This window comes from Humulus lupulus, chromosome 7, assembly GCF_963169125.1.
Source record: "Humulus lupulus chromosome 7, drHumLupu1.1, whole genome shotgun sequence".
Taxonomy (NCBI): domain Eukaryota; kingdom Viridiplantae; phylum Streptophyta; class Magnoliopsida; order Rosales; family Cannabaceae; genus Humulus; species Humulus lupulus.
In genome coordinates this window covers 22,331,042-22,345,941 of record NC_084799.1, presented here as the reverse complement: position 1 = coordinate 22,345,941, position 14,900 = coordinate 22,331,042, and the positions used below count along the sequence as shown (strand labels likewise).

Below are 14,900 nucleotides of genomic sequence, written 5' to 3'. Positions count from 1 at the left end.
AAGGTAAGTGTAGAAGATACCATATGGGTGTGAGTCTCTTCTTATTCTATTTTTCTTAACACTTCCCCCTAAATTATTATTATCATGTTCCAAAAAATTTCCTGGTAGAGAATGTTAAACTTTCGTTTCTTCTGATCATAGAGTACCCTTTACAGAGTTATTTGAGGAAAGTAGCAAGTAATAACCAAGAAGCCATCTTTTTCTATACTTGCCGAAGCACTCAACAAATGAACTTCTGGGAATTTTCATTACTCAAAAGTCCTCTTTCTCAGAGGCTCCGTAATTCACACGCTTTCATTCTTTTCTCGACTCTTTTCTATTCATCTAAGCCGAAATTAAACTTAATCCGAAGTTATATACATATATATTAAAATTAAAACCTTCACAGTTTCCCTGGTACAATTGGGTTTCAAAGAATGAAAACACTGGCCTGTAAACGAAAAGAGAGAGAGAGATCTTACGCGGTGTAAGAGGAGGTGAGAGGAAGTTTCTGACAAGCCCGAGTCGGCCTCACTCAGTATATTCCTATAACGAGAACCTCATTCACTATGGCTTCCCATATGTATATCAGTGCGATTTTGAAGTCTAAAAAAGCAGGAATGAAGAATCATCAATCTTGGTAGAAATTAACGATCAAATTCCACAGTTTCGACGGCGAAAGCTAGGAGAGAAGTGATTGAACAACGCAAGTAGCTGGATTGGAGCAAAAGAATGAAACGGCGTCGTGTTCTGACCAGGGAAGCTTACTGCAATCCACGTAGATGACCGGAGAATTATGAAGTCGGAATCTTTCATCTGTTTTCGTCGAATTTACGGAAATGCCCCCACTGAAGAAAAAGTCTCTCTCTGAATTTGGAGGGAATAATTTGTTTTTTTTTTATAAATAATAAGAAATTTAGTGTATGTTCTTTTAACTTTTTATGTTGCAACTTATAATCCTTGAAACAAATAAAATTAAGTTAAACTAATGTTTATTGCAGAAAGAGATTTGCACATCAATTCTGGTTTGAAATTATTACCTATCACAATTTCATTTCATATATAGATTGGTACCCATTGATACTTGAAAACTCGCAAGAAGAGGCTAGAAGCTTCACACTGCAAGAGCAAGTTACAACATAGGAACTCACTCTCTCTACCCATCACATACCCGAATTTTATTGGATATAGCTAAGCTCATATAATTTATTATTAGCTACAGAAGCATGACACCTAAAGTACTGGACATAAAAAGCTTTAGATTGACACACTGTTGGGAATTCCTTTCCCAGTGAGCCCTCCTTCACTGGAACGATAGAGCAAAGTGTATGGCATCTTCACTGGTCCAACTCGGTTCTTCAACTTCTCATCTTTGTTCATCTTCTCAATTTTTAGCTCAATTTCCCTCAGCTTATTTCCAAATTTCTCAAAGGCTCTTTCTGCTTCCTTGTCTGCTGTCCACTCTGGAGTGTCTCGCTCCCCAAGATACACCTCGTCAGATGAATGCCTGGATAGGATTTCAACAAGGGAAATGCCGAGAACTGAAAGCAGCTGCCCAGTTATTGTCTTCAAGAAAGCCTTCTCAGGGTCTGACTTGAGCTCCTCATATTCAGGAGTACCCTCTTCGGGTATGAAACGACGGCTCATTGAAGGGCGGTTTGGAGGAAACCCTCCATATGGGTACTGGCCGAAATTGATGGCTGCATGAAGAGCGGAAGCAATCCATACAATGATAGTGCACGTTTCGATTAGGTCTTCGCGAGTCTGCATTTTTGGCCACCAGGGCTCATCTTTCTTGTCACCATGGCCATCTTCTCTGAGCTCCTTCCACCATGACTGGAGTTCATGATCCTCTTGAACCATTTCATCTGTTTTGTAGTACAATGAGCAGTAGTCCTTGACCCATATTTTAATTGCTGACCATATTTCAAGACCATCAACAGCAAATGGATAGTCTTCTATCAGTAACCGCAGACCATGTGGGGAATTTTCGTCTGCAACAGCCACTCCCCTAAAAAGGATCAAGAATTAGCATACAATATTTGTTTTTAAGATCTTAAAAATTGCTGGACTGATTTTAGGAAAACATGTTCAACACTAAGATTCACCTCTTGATAAGATCAACAGGGAGTGCTTGGTCAGGAAAAGTCCACTCCTTGTAACTTGCAGAAGTCATTTCCATGCAATACCTTTCAGGAAAAACTGTCGCCTCAAGCGCTCCTCCAGCATTAATCAGAATCTGCCTAGCAACTGCATTCAAATTCATAGTGTCTCGGAAATGAGGGTGCAACAGCTTATTAATTGGATGAACCACACTTAGCTGCCTATTTGTTGCTATCACAAATGGCTCAATTGCCGCGTGAGTTTTCAGCCTACATAAAGAGAGATGCATTTTTAATTTATTTTATGGAACATAAGACTATTAAAATTAATTCTTTTTTCACAAGTTATATGTATATATATTTATACCAGTGGCTTATAAGTTGATGATAGCCAGAGTCGTTCACATTAACATAAGCTTTTGCGAGTTGCCAAAGGGATCCTTCAACACCTTTGTTAGCTGGAGTGTAAACTTTGCTAATGCAACCAAAACGATCTCCTTGAGGATGTGGCAAGCTGAGTTCAATTGCTACAGGCTTAAGGGTCCCATCTTTTTGCAAGAAAATTATTGTCCTGGTAGCATAAGTCTTTGTGTTGGTTGCATTTATGCGCCTAAGGAACGGCATTAGTGTGTCATGGTGGTCTAATATGAATAGCTTGTTGTTCTTTATTGCCTATTGACCCATATAAAATAAATCCTGATAAATACATTAACAACAAAAAGCAACAGAAACTATCTGCTTCAAAATCTCGCATCAGAGAAATGTACAAAACTTTACCTCATCTATGCTGAATCCATCTAAATTGTATTCTAAGTGATCTTTGGTTATTTTACTAGTGTGATCTCCATAAACTTTGTGATCTAGCTTGCTTCTTGGAGGAAATTCCTACAATTAATTAAAAAACATGAGGTTTGTTATAGATAAAGATTCAGGATCGGATCCTACACTGAGTTTAGTAAAAAGAGTACAAAAACTTCATTTCAACATTAAAAAAACTTTAATGTTAATTTCTTTACTCCTCTCCAATTGCAAAGTAAATAAAGATATAAATGGAAACTTATTATTACTTGGAGACGATGAATCATGACAGGATTTATTCCAGCCAGCATTTCCCTTGCAAATTCTTCATCAGTATTCCATGCAGTCTTGTTCTCTACTCCAAATCAATGAAATTACAAATTAACAAACAAAACTTGTACGTAAAGGCGTATAGCTTCTAACAACTCTGAATAGAAAGCACAACAAATATACCAAACATTTCTAAAGTAGGACATAGAAAAACAAGAGTTTATATCATTTCTAAGTGGCTACTATGTACCTTTAATTACTTGAGGCACCGGGAATTTGAGGAACCTTTCACCATCAGTTCTGAAAATCTCCTTGAGCATCTCTGCAGGAATATTATCTCTAACACTCTTAAGTAAACCCTCGGGCACATCAACTCCTCCTTCATAGAGTTTAAAAACATCCTCAATGCTATCGAACTCATTTGGAGTACTATTGAAGAGATCTTCTATCTCAGGTTTCAGGAATTGCCCAATGGATTTCAGTGCATAAGCAAGGAAATCCGCCAACTTCAAGTGACCAAATCGCTCATCCCTTGGAGCATAAATGTTTAAGCTCAAAGCAAGATTCAGACGGGTCTCAGTATTGCGATCTAATTAGATTATAGCATAGAAACAAAAATTAACACCTACCCAGAAAATAAATTCTCAAAAATCAATTAATTCGAAAAAGAAAAACCTGTATCTGTTCGCTTTCGTCCAGTTCTGCCTCTGCGAGGATAAGGATACTGAGGAGACCCTCCAAGAACAGGACGAGCATATTTGGCGCCTTTATCAGGATTCCCCAAATCATTATAGTAATCATAATCATAAATCCTATCCCATTCCTGACGCTCACCCGTTCCATTTCCCCTCAAATTCGCCAACTCTTCTTCTCTATACTTCCGTAGCGATAAGGGAGTTTCACTGGGAAGATAAGTCTGCAAATTCACCCGGTGTCCAATTCAGTTAGCCCTAATTTTGCAATAAAAAAACTCGAATTCCATTTCCATACAACGAAGAACAAAATAAAAATCTTAAAAGGCTGAAAAATACCTTATTGGCGAAGAAAATTCGAGGGGAATGGTACTTATCAGAAGAGTAAACCCAAGAGTTGCAGACGAAGTGGATTCGGCCATGGCCAGGAACATCCTCTAGAGTGAGAGTCTTCAAGTAGAACTCGCTGTGATGGTAATTTCGGATGATGAAAGCTCCGGGTACTCCGATCTTCTCATCCCAATCGAAATTGACGTCGTAAGCGGAGTCTCCCGCCGTTAAGGGACTGATTGTAGTAATCCAGTCTTCTAAATATGCTTCTTTTCCAAGTTTCCCTCTCATCCCATTTCCTATCAAAACAAATTTAAATTTGAGAAAAAATCAACGGCTATTTTTTTTTAAAGAAATTAAATATAAAAATTTAAACTATAGAGTATGAGTTTTTATAAGATTACAAAATTCAGACAAAACAACTAATAACTAAAAATTAAAACAAAAACATGTATAAATCCAAATATTTAATATTTTTGGTTAAATGCAAATAAATCCACACAATATATATATATATATATTGCAATACTTGTTTAAGTTTTATATTTGATTTTAAATTCATAATCTTTTTTATTAATAGTATTAATTTGACTCTATTTGGACTATTTATTTATAAGCTCAAATATCTATTTTTTATAAAAAGAGATTCTTTTGAAGCTTTCTTGTTAACTTTAACAAAATATTTTAAATATATTACTGAAATGATTTTTAAAATTAACTTAAAAATAAATATTTATCAATTATATTAATATAAATTCAAATATTATAAAATATTATTATTATAATAATTTTTAATATAAAACTACATATATAATAATTATATTAATATAAATTTAAATTCAAATATTATAAAATATCATTATTATAATAATATATAATACACGACTAAATATTTAATAATTATATTAATATGAATTTAAATGTTATAAAATATTTTTATGATAATCCTAATTTTTTATTAATTATATTAATATGAATTCAAATATTATAAAATATTATTATAATAATATTCAATACTAAATATTTAATACTTATATCAATATAAATTTAAATATTATAAATATCATTATAATAATAATATATAATACATAATCTTAATTTTTATTAAAAAAATTGTTATTTATGTTTAAAAAGGTTATCATATTATATTTATATATATATTTTAAAAAAAATCATAAATATTGTTTTAGTTTAATTTTTCATTTAATATGCTTTATGTCATTTTTTGTATATAATATTGTTTATTTATTGAAATTTATATGACAATGATACAAATTTAATAAATTCTATAAATAAAACTAAATAAATGTGCATTGCACATTACTTGTATATTCGTCGTAGGTGCTCATTTAAATACTATATTACTAGTCAATGCCCACATATATTAAGACGAACTCCAACCATGAAATATATTTTAGTGTTGAACCAACATCAAAATAGTGTAATTTTAACACCGTATTTTTTTCATTCTAACCACAATACTAAGAGTTACACTAAAAAATATTTTATTTATTATTATATCATTTTATTATTGAAATAGAATATTCTCTTCATTATTATATTATTTTACTAAATCAAAATAATTATTATATCCAAATAATTATTTTAATAAAAATATTATTATTAATTACTTTACAATAATACTTTAGATTATAAAACTCGCTAAATTAAAATAGTACATTAAATTTTCATAAATAAATATTACATGACATTAAACAAAACATTACATTTAATTAACTCTAAAAAATAACACACACATTACGTAACAAACAATACATTTAATTAAATTATACTAATCATCGATTTAACAATACATTTAATTAAACAATACATTATCCTTTAGATTTATGTTATTGCTTTCGTTTTTATATTTTGTGTATTTAATTTTAACTTTTTAATCTATGTTCAAGTTTGGTTTTTCATTTTTTTTATTTTGTTAGATGTTTCTTAAATCAATTTGCATGTTAACTTTCATTTTCTTATAAATATATATTTTAAATCTTTATTAAAATTAAAAAAATATACAAATTTTTTATTATGATATATTTAAATTTTTATTGAAAACATATCAATTGCATATTTGGTTCACAATTAAATTACAATATTAACTAACTAAATTTATACTACAAATAATATATATATAAATTTATAAAATATTAATATAAAAATTAGTAAAGCAAAAAATATATATATTTGCCGGTGAATGATGGGACACTATAGCATTCCACGCAATTGTTGCATTGTTTTCCATCCCATTGTAATAAAAATGATGTGAATTTCACATTAAAATTGTGTAATAATGTTCGGTTGGATTTCCCCTAATATATATATAGTATCATTATAGTAGTGATTATTTTTAGGGACATTGTGCAAAATGATCATTAATGGTGTATAAAAGTAAGTACATGTCCAATATTTTTAATTTTGTAGTAAAATAGCATAATCATCTCTTTAATATTACATATTACCAAATATGTCATTTAACAACTTACTATTTTATTCTAAATATTTTAATATTATGGTATATGTATATTAGTTTTGTTTAATTAGTTTTTATTTTAAAGTTATTTTAATTTTTTTTTTCGTTTTTTATAAGTTGTTGAATGATATATCATACCACAAAATATATATACCGAGTTGAAAAATAATATAACATCAAAACTTACAAAATTATTACTCAAAAATGTATATATTGTGCTAACAAAATTATATACTACCATTAAAATGTATATACCATGATACAAAATTATATACTACCACTATGTATAATAAAATAGAAACTAAATATCACAAAAAAAAATTATATACCATACCACAAAAAACATATACACTAATTGGAAAATAATATACCAACAACCTATAAAAAACTTAAAAAATCAATATAACTTTAAAATAAAAACTAATTAAACAAAACTAATATACATATACCATTATATTAAAATCATATAATCCTAAATAAATAAAAAAATTATAAAAAAATAGCAATTTAGGTAATCAACAATGTAAAATGATAATTTCTCTACAATTTAAAAAACGAGGACATTAGCTTCTTGATACTTTTATTTTGAGTCATTTCCTATAATTTTTTTAATTTTTAATCATTACATATTAGCTAGAGCACCCTAAACCGGCAGCAGCACGACCACCCAAAGCAATAGATATTTTTAGTATTTTTGGTACTTAAATAACCTACAATTCTAATGACTTTTTTATTTCTCTCATCTTTTCTAGAATTCCAAAATTATAAATTAATTATTGAATACATTCATTTATCTCTTTTTCAATTGTTGAACATTTGTAATTTCTCAATTGACCAATGTCACTGTCGTATAATTACACTACTAGACCATAGCATTTATATTTTCTATAGCGCCAACACTTAAAAAAATATCAATGGAGCTCCTAATGGAATTAAAATTGCCTTCAAATTACAATTTACCCAAAGCCTGGATCATCATAAACAATTGAATATTTCAAAATTAAAAATATATAAATATTATATGAATGAAGGGATTGTATGAGTATTTGTAGGGGAAATTTCATTTTCTATACATAATAACTTAGTGAATTTTTTTAATATGCTAACATGAGTTATTATCCCAAATATATGATAGTTTCAATTTTTTTGGACAAAAATACCCCTGACATTTAAACACTCATTTTCTCTATCAGTCTGAACTCTCTCTCTCTAACGTCTCTCATTCTTTCACTCTCACACTCTCTCTCTCTCTCTCACTCTAATCTTGTTGATCTTGAAAAAATATCAAAATTAAAAAAAAAATCATCTGAAACAGACATTTGAGTGAAAAAATATTAACATTTAAAATTTTCGTCAAATTTCAGTATCGAAAAAGCATTGTTTTAGCAAAAAATCAAATTTTCATTATTGTATCGCAAAATCATCGAAACATCATCGATTTTGTATTAAAAAAACATCAATTTTAAAAAAATTCATTATTATAATGTAAAAACATCAAAACACCATCAATGCAAAATTGCATTGCATTGTAAGATGGGATGGGAATGTGGCCCGAGTTAACGGCTGAAATTTCCTACACAACAACAGCTGTGTATATAGTAAAATATTAAGATTCCCAAGCACTTATTATTACTAGTCCAATAATAATAATATTAATCTAATCTTAAAGCATCCTCAATGATTTGAACAAAATATCTACAATCAATGTTTATAGCAAATAGCACAATTTTGGCTGTGTAACTATTTTAATAACTGTATTAGAAATAGAGGATTTTGTAATTTTCGAGAGTTAAAAGCAAAGAGATATAGAGAGAGTTTGTTATCAACGATGTTGCACATGTTGGAGGAGTTAATATTTATGATAGTTATGGGTTTAACAAAACAAGACCATTTAAAAAAAAATGTATAATATAGCCATTTCACTTTTTTTTTATTATTATTATTTAAAGGAAAATTTACATAAAATATTAATTTTTGTTAAAAATTTAAGTTTTTAGGGTAATTTTTTTTTTTTTCAATTTTATGATTTTAAGAAATTTTTTATATTTTTATGGATTTTTTTTTGTATTGTTTTCAAGTTATTTTTATGTTTTTTTTTATATTTAATTTGTTCATTGAGTTGTTTTCAAGTTGATTTTTCTATAAATTATATTTTTGTAATTATAAAACTTTAAAAATAGTATTTTTGAAAATTTGAAAGCTTATTTTTTTAAAAAAATAATATAAAAGTAAAAAGAAAACAAAACAAAAAATATACATTTAAGAAAAAATCTAATATTTAAATGCAAACAACCCATAAAATGATTCTCTATATAAAATTCATGGTGACATATATAGTACAAGAAAATATAGCCAATTAAGATTAAAAAAAAAGAAAAAAAAGAAAAGATAGATTGAACTTCTTTATGAGTCACATCCAATGTCTCTTATACTGAGTAATCCACATGCATCATCATCATCATCATCCAATTAGAAATGATGATAATCATAACCCAACCAATAATTAGTATCAACGAACCTCTATATATAATAAAAAAAAAAGTAAAAGTGTTACTTATTGCTGAACTTTAGTAAACAAAAATGACGGTGTTTCTACTGATGGCTTTAAGGTCACTTAAAAAAGAGAGCAAATACCAAAAAAAAAAAAGTTAAAGCCTGTGATACAGTCGGATCCAATAAAATATTATTATGATTAATATTTTTTAATTTTCTTTTTATGTTAATTCAGAAAACAAAAATAAATAAATAAATAAAAGAGAGAAGGAAACTGACCAGGATCACCGTTAACAGCACTGACGAGTTGCAGAGAAACCCTTTGACCAAACAACTCATGAACCCGATCAAGAAACGACGCGTTAAAGTCATTAAAATCCAGAACATTCTTCTTCATCAAAACGACATTCCCTTTTATCTTCCCACTCCCTTTTGTCGTTGTCGTTTTCCCATCCCTTTCTTCCTTTTCGATATTCGTCTTGTTATGGGACGACTTAGCCGAACCCTTACACCCCACAAACATTTTCTCACTATTGCTGCTACTGCTGCTGCTACTCTCCTCCGTCTGATCACAATGGCTGCCCCCAACCAACGGCTGAGATCGAGTCAGGTCAATCAAACACGAACTCTTTACCACTCGATCAGAAGAAGAACTACTAAACCGAAGCGAGTTTTTGAATGCCAGTGAAGTGAGAGAGTTGAGCCCAGCTCCAAACTTAAGAGGAGGAGGAGTGTTGAGGCTCCTGTAGTGAAGCATCTTCTTAATTAAGCTTCTAGCTAGCTCAATCGATTGGTCGAATCTCTTGGATGTTGATCTTGATCAAGATCGAATATCTATGATGATAGACTACAGAGAATATAGAGTTAGTGGTTTGTAAAGAGGTTGTATTTTTTTAAGAGGATTTGGTGTCGTTTATATATATAACAATAATTTTATGTGGGTGTGTAAAAAGGTAGTGATATTGAGTATTGACTAAGAAGCTAATTTATTGTGTTCAGATGGGAATTTGTTCTTTTATACTAAAATTTTATCATTTTGTATTAGTATTAGAAAAAGACTTGGGAGGTAATAGTTATATTAAGATATCACCCACTTCTTTTACTTATAGTTATATGTCCTTGTCCTCTTATGAGGTTGACTTAGGACCCTAAGTCTACATGAAAATGGAACCTTATTTTTTTTTTCTTTTTTGAGTTCATAGATTTATTACCATATGAAAAGAATTAAATGTTACTTTTTTAAAAAAAAATCTTTCTACGTGTGAAAAAAATAGATGCTGAAATGGGCTTTTGCTATAAAGGGACTTGGATTGGAGGGTGGTGAGGAATTGTATTCCAAATGGGTTTTAAAACTACTTTTGATTAGAAGTTGAAGGAATAAAGATAACTTAAGAAGGAGCAAAGGCAAATATGCTTCAACTAAGGATATTAGATTTAATCTAGAATGGTAATCTTTTTTTGTCAAGTGTATTCTTTACTCAATTACATGAAAGTTCCAAGATTCAAGTCCTTTTTATTATATAATAGATTAAATATCAATTTGACACTCCAAATTTGTTATATCTAAAAGTTAGTGGGTCCGTACAAAAGGGATCACATGCAGCATACTTGTTTATGTATAGAAGAGGTGCCTATAAATATAGATGACATAATAATATGGCTAAATGAGATTAGTCTATAGGTATGAACACATTAATACTAGCAAATGCCAGTTGTAGTTCTTGTGCTTTACCATTTGAACTTATCCTTATAGATCAATGCCTATCATTTTCTCTTGACTTCCATTTTAATTATTTGTATACAAATAAATAAATAAAAACTTTTCTATCAACTGTGATGTAAGCAATTAGGCCACTTAAAAAATACAACTTCTCATGTTAGCTAGATTATGTATGAAAGAGTCGGCAAATTCCATGGTCATAGATCTGATTAGTCCACAAGAGAAAATACAATTAGAATATTAACAATAATGAATGCCAAATTCTTGTGTTAAACATATGTATTTAATGGAAGCTCGTATGCTTTCTTACAAAGCAAATCAAAGAGAAGTAATTGTTTACTAAAGAGAAATAAACTTGGTTTTAAGGGAAATGCTATGGTGATTGGTGGGTGTTATTTTCTCCTGGAAAAGGTAAAATCCTATTTTCGTGATATACATATACATATATATATATATATAGAGAGAGAGAGAGAGAGAGAGATTTAAAAAATTCTTATACTATAAAAGACCTTGAATTTTATACTTAATATAGTCTTAGTTTCTTATTGCATAGCCTAGGAGAGTATTGCATTTTATATAAGCCTACCAGAATAGACTAAAAGAGGGATAAGAAATGTCACATCCTGACATTATCAGTGTTGTGGAAAATATCAAAGAGGGAAAAGGAATCGGAAGAGGCTGAGAAATGATCAATAACTTGATGAAATTGACTCTGCTTAGACCAAACTTAAAATCCTTCAATGCGGACTAATTTGATTTAGGATGATTAGATTCATTTAATCCAAGAAATTAAAACAAATAAATTTCTCAGCTACCAATGACCCCACTTAACCAATCATATGGCATTAATTAATGTGAATATTAAATGATTTCATAAAGAGCCAAATCAATAATAGACAAATCACACTCGTTGATGGCCTCATTCGAGTGAATGGTTTGTCATCAGAATATGAAACTACTCAGCTTTATAAACAAAGGCCAAATTGCAAAAAGAAAAAAATAGTTGACAAATTTTGGCATATTAAAAAAAAGCTGCTTATAAACTGTGGAATTTCAAATTAATAATTGAATTCTCAGTTTTCTTGATTGTTTTTACTATGAACTTTCAGAAATGTGTTTATGCCCATATGGGTTTTGGTTGATTGTTGAAATTGTTGTGTTTCTGTAGTAGTTTTGTGGTAGTGCATGCTAATTAATGAATGAATATAAAAGTAAAATCAATGCAATGATGTAAATGGTTATTTTGGGGAGCTAATCTTTACCTCATAAAGTTATATATTCACCTTAAACTAAATACATCGCATTTCATATACTAAAAATATATATTTATTTATAATTACCTTTACACCTCATATATTTCCTAAAATATATATATATATATATAGGAATTCTCCAGTAGGAGTTTTATTTTAAGCCCTACCAGTAGGACTCTCAGTATTTATAACCCGTGAACAATTAATTTTTTTTATGACCGTGTATATTATAGCTATTTAGGGCATCCTGCAAATTTTCAGAAAATTCCGTATAGTTTACAGTAGTGAAAACTAGGTTCAAACATATTGTTGCACGCGTGACTAATTTTTTTATGCGCGTGGAAAACAACATGTTTGAACCTAGTTTTCGGTACTGTAAACTATTTGGAATTTTTTGAAAATTTGCAGAATGCTCTAAATAGCTACAATATACACGGTCATAAAAAAAAAAAGTCGAGCCGAAAATTGTTTACGGGTCGAGAAACACTGAGAGTCCTACCAATAGAGCTTAAAGTGAAGCCCCTATAGAAGAATTGTCCTCTATAAATATATATATATAACATTATAATCCATGTGTTTTGTATTCCTCCCTGTATACTTTCTTGTGCTATACGTTTTGGCAATACAAAATGTAACTTTAAGTGGGTGTGCTTAATTCTTTCTAAAATTATAAAGTTTGTAAATCTCACCTAAAAAATAAATTAGAAAGGGAAATTTGAGTTTTAATGCAATAAGTGACACTACATTTAAAAAATACCCTATCTGTAATGCCCCGAATTCTCCGATATGGTTTAATGGCGAGATTAGTAGGCCGGGAGGGTCATACTTGTTTAATTATGCCATTAAATGATAATATGCATGTATATGTTAATTATATTATGATATGATTATATATGCGTGCATGTGGGTCCACATTTGAATAATTATGTTATTTTGATAATTTGGCCCATTGAGGGTGAATATGTGTATTTGGGTGCATAACTTGATTTGTGAATGAGATTCCATTATTATGGAGATATATTCGAGTTATTCGGCATGAGACGGTCATATATAATGGATTAGTGGTTTTGTCATAACGGGGTCAATTTTGGGGTAGTAGAAATATTTATTTGATGATAAATTGAGAATATTTGAGATCAGGGTGAAATTTCGGAGGTTTTGACTATAATGTCCCCGGGGGTATTTTTGGGACCCCGGGCATTAGATTTTATTTGAGGTTACTTAAGTTTGTAGCTGTCAGATAGAACGTACGATTAGAAAACCTCTCGTTCTCCCTTTCGATAGTTCATTTTACCGTTTGAGCATTTTCGAAGATATCTCGAGCTCTAGGAGTCGGAATCAAGCGAGGATCGAAGCATAGCGATCCTAGGAAAGATTAGGAGCTTCTTAACCGAAGGATTTGACGGAAAACAACCCAATCGAAGGTAATCGAAGTTTAAGTTTTGAGTTTTTCCGAGTTTCTAAGCTTTGCATTGATTTTGTTAATTGTTGAGTTTTTGGTTGGTTTGAACCTTGGGTTTTGAGGGTTTTGGAGCTTTGGGAACTTTGTTTTGATGATTGGGGAATGTTTAGGTATGATTTTGGAGGCTTTGGAGTGTTAAAAATACGTTTGGGAATGGCCTAGAGTTGGGGGCTGCGGCCCTGTTCTTGGGGTGCCGCGGCCCTGCCTTGAAGAAGTAGGTGGGGTTCTTTGTGCCTGCTGGGCGCCACGGCCCAAGGTTCCAGGGCCGAAGCCTTTGCCCTGTTTTCACCCCGTTTGCTCGTTTTGACCCCGGGAACTTAGCTATAGGCCTCGGGAGTGTTCCTATTACTTGGATTAGTTGGGATTGATCTTCCGGAGGCTAGATATTGGTGTGGAAACCTATGTTGATCATTATTATTAATGATGTCCCGTGTTTGGTTATGACTAGGTGACCGCTAAATGACTAAATGTTGATCGTTCTCACGTGTCGTTCTTTTAATCATTCTAGCTTGAATCTGAGGTAAGAAAACTGCACCCTGTGTATATATGACATGCGTGATTATTATTGAGGCATGTTGGTTGATAAATGTGGACATGGATTGCATATTAAATGCTGGTGAATGTTGATTACTTGTATATGGCACTGACTAGTCAGGGACACTGACCTAAGAGTCAGAAATGGCATAGCGTCATGAACGCCGAGCCAAATGAAGATTAGATCTAATCGATATCAGCGTTGAATGACTCATATGGGGTATTAATGCTGGACCAACCCTAAGGTCGATGAACTTATAAGTGTTTGCCTGGTCTAAGACCAGTTATTCAGAGCCAGGGCATATGGCCCCGGTGACTGTTTGTCACATGGCTAGGGAACGCTGTTCGAGGGTTATGACTCTAAGGTCATGAGGAAGGTTATGTTGGTGACTATTCACCATACACCTATCCTATTCAAACTGTATGAAAGGTTCACTTATCAGTTAAGCCCGAGTGACCCTGTCGTCACATGGCTAGAGGGGGCTGTACCCACTATTGTGACTTTTGTGACTGTCACCTACTTGTTTGGACTGGTAGTCCTGGATGGTTATTATGATCATTGTTGATATTATATCATGCTGTATTATGTTTTCTTGCTGGGCCTTGGCTCATGGGTGCTATGTGGTGCAGGTAAAGGAAAAGAAAAGCTCACCCAACCTTGAGTGGAGAGCTTAGGTGGTGATGTGTACATATGCGGCCGCTTGACCACCACGACCAAGGCGTTCTCAGAGGAACTAGGGGGTTTACCCTATTTTGCCGCTTAGGTCAGCGGGATTGTAAATTTGAAC

At 31.3% G+C, this 14,900-nt stretch overlaps 1 protein-coding gene across 1 annotated transcript; it reads right to left on the bottom strand.

Annotated features, from left to right (window-relative positions):
* Nucleotides 1–954: 954 nt before the first annotated feature.
* On the bottom strand, nt 955–10,081 carry LOC133790933 (probable linoleate 9S-lipoxygenase 5). Its single transcript, XM_062228779.1, has 9 exons — nt 9,423–10,081; nt 4,181–4,470; nt 3,825–4,065; nt 3,400–3,738; nt 3,149–3,234; nt 2,859–2,966; nt 2,449–2,753; nt 2,088–2,351; nt 955–1,990 (listed from the first exon to the last, which is right to left on the bottom strand). The coding sequence occupies exons 1-9, from the start codon at nt 9,898–9,900 to the stop codon at nt 1,237–1,239; spliced, it is 2,865 nt and encodes a 954-aa protein (XP_062084763.1). The 5' UTR covers nt 9,901–10,081; the 3' UTR covers nt 955–1,236.
* Between the last annotated feature and the right edge of the window lie 4,819 nt (nt 10,082–14,900).